The following is a 12,232-nucleotide window of genomic DNA, read 5'->3' as shown; positions in this document are numbered from 1 at the left end:
TTCCTATTCATTTTTTATTTTTCCTCCTAAAGATCCTGTCGTGGTTTGGGCAGAACCATCCGCTGTGTGAGTGACAGACACTCCCCCCTACCTCTCTTCAAAGAGAGAGGCAGAGGAGGGAGAAAGAGACTTATGAGTTTAGAAGGAACTAAACTACTTTAAAGAAATATTAATAATAAAATAAAGATAAAATAATGAAATATATACAAAACTGTATCAAGTTCCCAGGATGACAGTCACATCACCGGTTGGCACTGGGGAAGTCCCAGACTGGACTCAGTGATGGACAGGAACTGGATTCCGGATCTGGATTCAGGATCAGGATCATCAAAGGCAGAGGGAACAGACAGAGTCCTCCTCGGACACCGGCCATTGAAGAAAGAGAGCTGACCCTTTGATCCCTCAGCTTTTATACTGAGCATGAGGCAGATGGGAGGGAATACCCCACTGGTCAGTTTTGGGTCACCTGTCCTGTCCGCTCCTCCGCACAGGTGGGACCCCTCTACGCTTTTCTGCTTCTGACCCTCCAACGGGGCAAATAACCAAGTCAGCTGCCCTTGGGTGTTATAGCAATAAGTATAAGCAAGGGACTCTCTGCATACCATTCCTTGGCATCAACTATAAACATAGGTCTCTTATTACTCTGAGAGCCAACAGTTTCTGCACAATATGCTGTTGATTTCAGTAGTTAGAAGAGGCCTAACTAAGAAGTTACTGAACAAAATTGGTCCTGTTTTGCCTCAAATCAGGACACAGTGCCCTAAGACAAACTCTTGCAGAAAACTAAATTGCTTGAAACATTTCAGCTATGAAAGATCTCACATTGTTCCTCAGGTCAACAGCTCAGTCATTCCTTGAAAATTACCCATGTTGGTATTTGAGTGATCTTTATTCTCACAGGAGTCTGTTGTGAGGAATTTTTACGGAAACAATTTGGCGAAATAGCTGCTCTTTGCCTTCCCAGGTACCCTTCTGGAAAATGAGCACTTGGGACGCGTCTCCATGCATTTAACCAGAGCCTGGCTATCGCTTTCAAACGTGACAAACCTTCTAAAGCAAAGTTACTGATATAATCCAAGTACTAATTATGTGTTGTTGCAAGAAAAAAATACCATGGTGCTGGCTAGTTGTGGTGGTGACTGTGTCTGGGGCCAGGCTTTCTCCCTCTGAGGGGAAGGCATAGTGGTGGGGCTGGAGCTTCTCCTATGTCTACAAAGTATTTGCTCTGGGAGAACTAAGAGAGGACAATCCCCCTTGCAACCTCTAGGTTTCAGTATTATCAAAATGACTTTTTACACCAAAAAAAAAAACCAAACCCAAACTCAAACCCCCAAAAGCCATGAGACCCTAAGGGCACTACTAAAAGCACCGACCAGGTACTTCTAATGGTCTAGATGGGCTCCACTGGATAATCACAAGGCTGGTGTGCTCCTTCTTCCAAGAGCTGAGCCTCCTGCGTTCTTGGTCCCATTGCTTTCTTGCTATGTGCAGGAGACTTGCTCAAAGCCAAAGCATCTGTTTGCCCTGTCTCTCTCCATGTGTCTGAGCCGTTGAACCTTGGTCCTTTGCAGCTGTTAGAAAGTGAGAGAGACTAAGAGACAAGAGACAAATCCCCTGGCTCACTGGCCCATCTGTTCTCTCACGAAAGCTTCCTGCATGTGTGAAATAAATGAAAGTACATCACAGAGAGGAAAAAGGTCAAAACACAGCTAACAGCTAAGCAGATATCTGTGGATTATAATTGCTGGCATACTTATCCTCTGACAGAAGATATCCTGCCCTCCAGATATTGGGGCTCTTTGGGTTGTGGAGCAATAGGTGCCAGCTATGCACAAGGTTGAGACCTCAGACATTGTCTGTGTCTCTTCCAAATTACTTGTCTAATGCAGTGTAAGATCAGTTCACCAGAAGCACTGAGGGTCATTGAAGTTATGGGACGTTGGTGCTGCAGAGCAGGATCAGGGATTGTGAGAGTCAGAACAAGTGACACCCTTGTGCAGGAGAGGCAGGAGAAGCCAAACACAGTATACTTCCCACTTACCTGTCCCATCTGGCCTTGCAGTTTAGTCGCATGTAAAGTGAATAACCATGTCCATACAGTGGCCTGAAGAGAGAGCTCTCAGGAACACCCCAGAAAATGAGGGAGGCCACAGCCTGCTGCGTTGTTTATGCTATTCTTCTGAACTATGTCTCAGCGGTACAGTCTAACCTTTACCTCTCTCAGTTCAGTGAGGATACTAGACAAACTCTTTTCTTAGACAAGCTGTAGTGTTGGGTGACAGAAGTGGAGCATTGAGTGTGCTGCTGATGTTTCAGTCAATGTCTCTGCCAGGATATGAGTGATATTTTAAAATTTCACTGGGAACAGGCTCTTTCTCCCCCTCCAGACAGTGAGGAGAGCAGAAGGGGAGAACACCAGGTCTGGGTCTTTGGTGGGAGCAGACAGACAGATCTCCCACCAAAGTCTGAAGGACTGAGACAGCAACTAATGGCATCCTACAGAGCTGAAGAAAAGCCATTGTGTCTCAGCTCCAGGGTAATCCTGCATCACTGGTAGGATGATAGGGTAACACAGAAGAATCCTTTCCAGATACCAGGTAGAGGAACTAGCCCACTTGGCTGTGTGAATCCATTTGTACAGAGCTCATCTTGCAGGAGATGTTGTCTCTGGCAGGGATGAGCAAACATAGACTCCCACCGTTTGCCATCCATCTCTGAAATGTAAGGTGTAGAGATATGGGTAGACTTGTCTCCCTTCATCTGGATGAAGAATCTATGAGCAGGGAAAGGATCTCAGGGTCTCCACTGAGATTTGAACAAAGTCTAGGTCAGAACTGTGTTAGCTTGGTTTAGACAGCAAATGAGACCAAGTGACGGGGAGGGTCTTGCATGGTTGTGTTGACTGATGGAAAGGGAGGGGAGGAGGTGGTGGGACATAGAGTACACATCTCAGGCCATGGAAGAGTCTGCTTGTCCCCAGGAGGTACATAGTGGAAAAAGTTGTGGGAGAACAACGATTCAGCAGTAGCAGTAGCATTTCTTCAAGTCTTTTAAAGATGCCATAGAGCCAAAGAAGGAAGGGAAAAAACTCTAGGTTGTTTCATGATTGCATCCTGTACAATATGGAGGAAGGCAGGATGTATCTGTGTGACTCAACCTGTTCTTCAGGGATGTTCTTGTTTGGAGGCTTCAGGCAATCTCAAGACAGCACAGCAGCCACAACGTTATCCCTGCTCCCAGCGACCTCCCTAGAACAATTGTGTTTTGCTGATTGCTCCAAAGTGCTTAGACTTAGCTGAGACATTTGATACTCAAATCCCACATCTTGTTTTGCTGGTGGGAGTGGTTTAAGGAACGCAACCCACACCAAATGTGTGGCCTAACTCAACACACCGGTGCACTGGATGTTCAGTCCGGGTGAAATCTCACCCTCAAACACCAAGAACTGAGAAAAGAGGTTGTACTGAATCCCGGGCTAGATGTCCTTTGCACCAGGAGGCATGAGAGTCTGGCAATCTCACACACACACAGAGATATGAGAATCTGGCAATTTCACACACAAAGAGACTTCGCGGCAGTCGGTGGACCTTTGTTGCTGATGAATGAAGTACCTGGTCGGTTGTGAGCGGTTGCAAATCCTGTAGCTGCACAGGAAGCCCATTCGCTGTTTTGGGGCTGCTGCACTCTAGGCCAAATGACACCTTGTGCAGCGAGGGGGAAGTTGTTGTTCCTTTGGGATCAGCTGAGCGTATGTAACAGGGAAAAGATGTTTCAGCAGTACCTCAGAGCCCAGGTCTGCTGGATTCTGCTAGGTGCTGTACAGACAGAGCAAAAAGTCTGCTCCTGCTGTTAAGAGAGATTAGGAAGTGTGTGTGAAGCCTGCTAGAAAGGATGCAGCAATACTTGTAGCCTTCTGGAGGTTTTTTAATCAGCCTTTGAAATATAAAGCTTTGTAACTTGGGTGTTTTAGCCTAACACCGTACATGAGAAGCTGTAGAAGCGATGAGCTTCAGAGATAAAGCTGATCCGCAGAACAGGACCAGACTGACTCAAGGAGCCACAGGGTGTTAAAAATTAGGCTAAAAAGTTTCTAAGCAGGTAACAAATTGAGCGTGGCAGCTTGCCATATATGTACTATTACACCTATGTAATCACATGGCATTTGGCTCAGGGTCGTGCTGAAGCTCCTGCTTCCTGGTACTGGACAACTTCGCTGTCATTTACCTTCTAAAGCCTGGACAAGATGAAACATTAATGCACTGCCCACCTTAGTCTGCAACACCTTACAAGGTATGAAAAACTGACTATTGTGGTTCTTTCTTTGTACAGAATTTGTAGGAAATATGGTGCATATGTAATTTTAATTCACCTGCTCCATTCCACGATAAATATTTCCAGTAAAGGTCTTTTACAGTCAGTTTCCCAGAATACTCTGGTTTCCTAAAAGCCAATTTTCTTGCTCATACCTGGATCCCAGCTCATGTTGTCAGTGACCTGCAACATGCTCACAGAATAGTGGATTCCTGAGAGAAGCAGAGCAATTTCCTTGCAGAGAGCTGCACAGAATTTTGCCTTTCTTTCTGGGAGCCCTCGAGAAAATGCCAGGGAGTTTGTGCAGCCAAGGACACGGCTGGACTAGAAAGCAGAACTGGAGAAAAGGACTCAGTAGGCACACAGCAAGATTTTCAGTCTTTTTTATTTGGCAAATCTCAAGATTGTCACTGAATATTTTGTCACACGAGCACATAAACATGCATTTGCCTCACTGCATCCCTCTTATGCTGTGAAACACAACTTTTAGAGCACTTTGATTAAGAGCTGTGGCAGGTATGTAGCTGAAGGGCTATCGAGCAGTAAATTGTACAGATGTGGGAAAGGAGCTGAGTACTAACAGGCAGGTGGCATTTGTGTGGAGACGAGTGGCCTTTTGGCATGTAAGAGTGGGCATCAGTGTCTGTGTCTGGGTACACATACCTACTCAAATCTGTCTTCTGAAAGTCTGTCATAGCCTTTGTCAACATGTCTTTTAGTTCCTTGTTCTCCTTCTCAGCTAAGTACATTTTTACCCAAGAAGGATGCCCATTTCCCAGCAGGCCATCTTCATCCTCCCTGCTTATTCATTAGCAGAAAGCATATGCCTGCAGTTTGTGTACCTGCTATAGATGCAGGGGAAGGCAGTGATACCATTGCTGTTAGGGGTCCCGCAAAGCGTTAGTCCTGCTACTGTTGGTGAGGAGGCAAGTAGCTCCACATAGTGGCTGAGATCCCCCTGATTATGTGACAATGTCATAAGCTTTTGTGAAGAGCACGTAAGGTAGGCTGGAAACACAGATTCTCTTTCCACACAAATGCTGATTAGAGACAGCGAGGAACAAATGTTACATAAAATGTACACATGCTGCTGAGGCAAACATCTTAAATTTTTAATACATGTTTGTAAGTAATTATTTATCCTAGGTGTTCCAAGCTAGGAGCATCTGACGTACTAGCTCTAAAAAGCAGGCAGTCATGGGAGAAAGAAAAGCAGCATATTGTGCAGCAGTTGTTTCATCTTCTTGTGGCCATATAAGCGAGTAGCTCAACTCTGAAGTCATGTTACTTTTCATCCCAGACTACACCTTTCACAATGACTTGTTCCCCATGTTTCATTATGGGCCACAGAAATGCTACTTTTCTCCAGTGCTCACAGTCTTTCTTGTCCACATGGTCTAAATATTGGATCGGGCTTTCCTGTATGTTCCACACAGCTTTAACCGGTGGCTCCTGAAGAAGCAGCAAGCAATAAATTCTGCAGCACTGCAGTGCAAACTGCCTTTGAATGGCAAGTTTTGGGTCAATGCCAGCTTGCTGAAAATCAAATGAGAACAGTTTTCAAAGCTTTGTAATGTTATGTTGATGTATAGAATCATAGAATCATAGAATTACTGAGGTTGGAAGGGACCTTTAAGATCATCAAGTCCAACCATTAACCTACCCTGACAAAACCACTTCTAAACCATGTCCCCAAGTACCTCCAGGGATGGTGAATCCACCACCTCCCTGGGCAGACTATTCCAATGTTTAATAACGCTTTCAGTGAAAAAATTTTTCCTAATATCCAATCTAAGCCTCGTTTGACATAACTTGAACCCATTTCCTCTCATCCTAAATGTAATGTCACATTGCCTCCCTGCTCTTGTTCTGTGCAGCTGCTCCACATGAACTAAGCACTGAAGAACTTCATTTGTCAAAGCTGATGGTACCATTTGAGGGGGACAGGCAGGGGTCCCAGGGTCCCTTTAAAGGTCCTTTTATTTGCTAAGTGCTGGCTTCTGGACTGTTCCAGCATCTAGCAACTGTCTCTGTTTCCTCACAGAGAGGTCTGCAAAGAGCTTGATAAGACTGAGCTTTTGGAAAGGCCCAGCAAGCTGGCAAAGGAGGAAGCTGCTCTTTGGAAGCTTCATATATATGTGATATGTATGACATATACCTATATTTCCCAGAAAAAACCCCACTAGACTATAATCCATCTGGATAGCAAGTATCAGGGCTCTGTGCACAGCAACAGCCTCTGCAAGCTTTCCCCTGCCTCCCCACAGGTTTGGCTGCTTGTGTTCAAGGTCAGCTCTGATATAGCATGGCCATATAGCCTTGGATTCGACTGCTGCAAAAACAGCTAAGCTGGCAGAAAAGGTGGTGTGAGAAGGAGCTATGAGAAGCCTCATCTCCCCCCACAAACCCTCCACCACTTGGTCCAGGAGCTGATTCAAGCTTAGTGGTGGCTGGGTGCTTGCCCGTGATGCTGGGATGCCCGTGCCCAGCCTTGCTGACCCACAGATCAACTTCCCAGCTTGGTCTTGACCTGCCTGGTCACTGTGGGTTTGCCTGGTGATCACCAGTCTGTGGCTGACCCCCATCACCACCACCGGCCCTGCTTTTTGCACCTTGCTTGGGTGCGGTAGGACTGTGCCCTTGTTGGTAAGGACACTGCCCTGCCTGTCCTGCTGCTCCCCACTGCTCCTGGTGCAGCTTTGTATCTCCCTTATAAGGTTACATGTACCTCTATGCACACCTGTGAGGGTATTTTGGGAGTATATGGGCTGGAGGGCCCTCACCACAAGGGGAAAACGACCCCAAGCAGAAGGGAGACCTCCCATTTTTTTAAATACCGAGCTGCACAGACATGCCAGAAAATGGAGACCCACCCCCACGCCCCCACCACGTTCCTGGGCTGTAGCTTTACTTACCATGATAATTTTGCTGTAAAACTCTGTGTCGTTTTTGTAATAGGAATATCTGAAGAGATTCCTTATTTCTGGCATCATCTCCTACAAACCAAGCACGGCACAAAGCAGACTGTTAGCATGTGGTGTCTCCAGCACTGCAGTTGCTGAGCACTGGGAATTTTCATTTCTCAGATTATGTCAATTGGCAATGGAGAAGCCACCCATTTCAGGCTTTGGAGGAAGGTCCCGTAAAAGTAACACAGGCCTGGAAAATGCGTTCTGCACTTGTATATGTGCCTCAGCCATCTGGACAATTCAGACATACAGTGTATGTCTGTGTATCGTGGGACATAGAAAGGTTGTTGGAGCTCAGCTTTCCACACCTTCATCCCTCTCAGCTCAGAAGTTATCCCCACTGTCATTGCCAATATATTTTGAGCAGTGTCCCTAGCAGAAGCTAAGTTCTAAATGAATAGCAGATGCACATGGCCCTTTTATCCCACTGCCTGGGTCCAGTTACACAGAAACATAAAGTACCTGTTTGTTGTTGGTCATAGCGTCACTCAAAGATCGAACGTCAAGAACTTCAAATATGTCAGCTGTCCTCTGCTCTATATCTTTCTCGCAGGCTTCAAACAGCTTCTGTAATGCAATGACAACAGCTGATTACAGCAGCAATCACAGTGAAATGAGAGGTATAGTATGGAAAGCAAGTACTGAAACCACATCTGCATTAGAGTAAATTGCAGGGCCAGTGATTGGTTGAAATACCTGGGAAATAAACTGTTTCATCAAGTTGTTTGCATGTCGAAGGACATTCTTCAGCACCTGTAGGGCCTTATCATTATTAAAGGAGAAGCTGCTGCATGAGCAATTAATATGGAATTATAAAATTATAGAATTATTTGAGTTGGAAAAGACCTTAAAGATCATCTAGTTCCAACCCCCCTGCCGTGGGCAGGGACACCTTCCACTAGACCAGGTTGCTCAAAGCCCTGTGCAACCTGGCCTTGAACACTTCCAGGGATGGGGCCTCCACAGCTTCCCTGGGCAATTTGTTCCAATGCCTCACCACCCTCATAATGAATTTTTTTTTCCTACTATCTGTTCTAAATCTACTCTCTTCCAGTTTGAAGCCATTACCCCTCATCCTATCAACAATCATCACAACCAATGGTAATAATTGCCTTATGTCAGTCTCATCCTTTAAGGCGTACCATTTTGATATTTTCCTTCAGATCCCCCCAGCATCAGAGAAGTGAGTCAGACACCAGAATGAGGTCTCCCATCTACTACTTAAAGCGTTAACCATACGGAAACTGGAATATGTTTTCCCACTTGTGCTTAGCATGGGTGAGATATGGGACTGGGTTTTGAATGCGCCCATCTGAAAGGCAGGAGGAAGCAAATCACCATCAGTTTGTTCTCTACAGCATTACGCAGAGGCCCTGCTCGACTGGAAAATCAGACACCCAAACTTAGTCCCCAACCCTGTCTGATACAGAAATACCGGTACTCAAAGCCTGCTATACTGGCTACACCATATTGATTTGATAAGACACAGCTTGAGAAAATGGACATGAACAAACCTTAATTATGCTGCTGCCAGTTTTATACGTCAAATGGGAGGCTGTCCTGAATTTCTCCCAGTCATGTAGCCTGAGCATCTCATACATCTGCAGCACAGTAGACAGCCGCAAAGGGTCATTCATGTTCTCAGAGTGCTTGTGTACGCTCATCGCTTTAGACAAGAGCTCTTTGTTTCTAGGGCAAGAAGGATATCAAAAAACTTCGCCGAGACAACATGAAACAATGAATAAGTGTAACTATTTTACAGCATGTTATGAATCTATTTCATGAATCTCATGTTTTCTACAATGTACTTCTCAATTATATTATATAGCTGGCAAGCAGCTTTCGTGTGGGAAATAGTGCTTTCTCAGCTCAGTTTTGCGTGATCACAATAGAATTTGGTCAAAGGGCAGCGTTTTGACTATGTCATTGTAGGCTGATTTCTTTTATTAGCATGTTCGCCCTGGGAATATCTCCTTTCCTTTCCAGAACAACCCAAGCCATCTTCCAGGAATGAATTACAAAGAGATGCTGGCAGGTTGAAAATCTCAGGAGAAGGTGCCTAGGCTGTCTGCTCAGAAACAAAGAGTCCCTAAGGACTGGAAGAAGCCAGAAGTATGTGGCCCTTCAGTGTAGAAACATACATTGCATCAGAAATCTGAATAAAGACCTTACCTTTCCTCTAGCTCTTTGTTCTTCTCTTTCAGCTTCTTATATTCCTCTGTCTCCTGAGGCTCTTTTTGGGGGACCTGCTCAAGAAATGCTCTGAAACAGATTTCTTCTGTGAGTTCTCTTTATTTGTACTTGGACACTGGGACAACGGTGGAATCACCCCTCTTGAATAGTCTGAATTCCAGCAAAAGAGCTGTGAGGTGGGAAAGTGCAGAGCACCCAGGAAAAGACTCCAGGGGAGCTTAATAAGCTCCTCTGAAAGTCCCCACAAATCCCCTCAAATCAAGGGGAAAGCTATTTACATCAGAAGAAAGGAAGGTGGGGTTGTGAGGTTCAGAGGTTTAAGGCCTGAAGAAAATGCAAGTATTCTCCACTTGTTAGAATCTACTCTCATCTTTTCTCAAATTGTTTTCTCCATCTTTAACATCAAAACACTATCACCAAACATCCCAAACCTTCCAGAGAGTTCTGTTCTCCTGGATTCCTTTCTCCAAAGTTGTCTGGGTAATGACAGTCTCCTATTGCTCCAGTGGGTGAAATTCTCCCATTTCCAATACCTGCTCTTTAGGTGATAGTACTAGAGCTTAAAAAAAGCCCTCTCTACATGATGACCCTAGGTCAATTGCAGACTCGCACCCTAAAAGTGCTTTTTATCATTCACCAGAGTTTTTTAGCGATTGTATCTTCCATATTACACATCTCAGAACAAGTACGTGCAGCCCTAATATAAAGGAGACCTCTTGTCCCGTGTTTCTTTCCCCTCCTTTCAGAGGAAGTTGTGCCATCTGATATTAATATTCCGATCTTGTGAATTATCCCATCAAGTTTCTGCTCTGTCAATTCAATTACCTGCATTACTGCACACAGAAATGTTGTGTTCAGAGCTTGTCTAACCGTGGAGGTGGTAGACGTATTATGCATAGTGCAGGAGGTTGACTGGCTATGGGTGAAAGGACAAAACTGGGAAGATGAAGTTCAGAAAAACCCAATAGTCACTCCTGACAGCTCCTGTGTCCCTCCTGGTACGGAGGATCAGAGTTGCTGGTCTCCTGCATCTTATAATGATCAGATGCAGCATGCTGCCTAGGGATGGAAGAAAACAATCTATGTCAAGCAGACAGACCTGGCAACAAACGAAGAATGAGAACCTGAATTTGGGAGGTGTAATCTGGATCTAGACTGTTTTCCTGACAGTCTTCTGTAATTAGGCAAACAAACTCAAGGACACAAGTGACTGAGTTTGGTCATCATTTGAATCTAGGTCCAGTGTCTGGGAACCTCTACCTTACATCAGCTCAAGTCTCAAACTTGAGCCACTGTGGAAGAAAGCTCCAAGGTTTCAAAAATTGTATTTCTCCACTCCCAGGCTATCCATGACTGCACACCTGCAAACCCTTCATGACCCTACAGATACTCCAGCCATGATCAGAAACTTTAAAATACCACAGCCTGTCTTCACAGAAGTCTCAACAGGAAACCCTCTTCTCCACACAGCTGCTCAGGAAGGGTATGGAAATCCAGCTATACTATTTGAAGTTTATTAACTCTTGGCCTTTGACACTGAGACTTATTTATGTTGGCATTTTATCCACAAGATCCTATTATTTAAACTATTATTTCTTTTTCTTTCCTCCTGATTAACAACTTCCCTTCTTCTTGCCAGTATCCCAGCCGCTATGCCTTCCTGCAGAGCTTACCTAGCTCATGAGGGCAGTTTTCATGATGAAAACCCAGGAGTGCCTCCGCACACCCACTCAAAGTGTCCTCAGAGCTGCTTTTCCAACCTCCCTTTCCTACATTAGGCTGGATGCCTTTTTCTTGGGAGCTGCTGTTGTTAAGGCAGCCATTTCCTATTCAGAGAAGTATTTGCACAGAGGTGAAAGTTCATCTCACAACATGACATGTTTTCGTGTCACAAGTCCTGGTCACGTGCCCTGATCTGCACTCCAAGACAAACCGGTTTCAGAGACAGCTCGTGCCTGGCCATGACAATACAGTCAACCAGGAGAACGAAAATTTTGTCTGCCTTGCAGGACAGAGCTGTGATAACCAGGGCTTGAGTATGTTTCAGTGACAGTCACAGAAACATCTATGATTTTCCCTCTCTTATATGTGGTCTTAATATAAAGAATCACATTACCTGTGGCAACTCTCCAGAAATTGTAGTCGAGTGTCAATAGACTCATACCAAACTCTTTTCTTCCTGTCCATCAGTCCATCAGGGGAAGAAAGATAAAACACACTAAAGTCAGCAGGCAAGTATCCATTAAAGTCCTAAGAAATGCACAAGCTAAACTTCCCCCCTCCAATTCCTGATCGGCCCCTCGGGAAAAAAAAAAATCTAGATACCAAAACTTCTCAAGGATGTGCTTTGCCAGGTAGGCGGTTTGTGATTTTATGAGTCAGTACAAATAGTGCAACTAAAATACTCTGAAAGTGTAAGATCTGCATGTTATATGATGCAGACCAAACAGCTTCTGTAAATTGGCTCTGGGTTCCCAATATAGCCTGCATAAAATTTGGTGCTAACTCAGAGCCCTCTTTGTGTCTGTCTTATTTGTAATCTTCTGTACGACCTGTCCTAGCATACACCAGCAAAAGCTGATCATTAGGGTTCGCACTAAACACTGTAATTTCTGGTCACCGGACCCACCTCATTTCACTTTCCACCAGCATCATCCTTTGTGTCAGATCATCATATAATGCCTCCAGCCTTGAAGGCTTGTCTTCACAGACTGATGGTTGCCACGGTGGGTTATATATTTTCCTGGGGAAAAAAGAAA

At 44.9% G+C, this 12,232-nt stretch overlaps 1 protein-coding gene across 1 annotated transcript in view; it reads right to left on the bottom strand.

The window, feature by feature from the left end:
* The window catches only part of POLDIP3 (polymerase (DNA-directed), delta interacting protein 3), a 38,157-nt gene that overhangs the window by 23,783 nt on the left and 2,142 nt on the right, over positions 1–12,232 (bottom strand). The window contains exons 3-7 of the mRNA XM_009895266.1: positions 9,453–9,526; positions 8,795–8,969; positions 7,743–7,847; positions 7,227–7,307; positions 5,154–5,269 (exon numbers count right to left, since the gene is read on the bottom strand). Coding sequence (XP_009893568.1) covers positions 5,154–5,269; positions 7,227–7,307; positions 7,743–7,847; positions 8,795–8,969; positions 9,453–9,526 — 551 coding nt within the window. The remainder of the gene's footprint in view (positions 1–5,153; positions 5,270–7,226; positions 7,308–7,742; positions 7,848–8,794; positions 8,970–9,452; positions 9,527–12,232) is intronic.

The sequence above is a fragment of the Charadrius vociferus genome, unplaced genomic scaffold (genome assembly GCF_000708025.1).
Source record: "Charadrius vociferus isolate BGI_N301 unplaced genomic scaffold, ASM70802v2 scaffold251, whole genome shotgun sequence".
In the NCBI taxonomy this organism is placed as follows: Eukaryota; Metazoa; Chordata; class Aves; order Charadriiformes; family Charadriidae; genus Charadrius; species Charadrius vociferus.
Note: the sequence above shows the minus strand (reverse complement) of the source record. Positions and strands in the feature narration are given on the sequence as shown.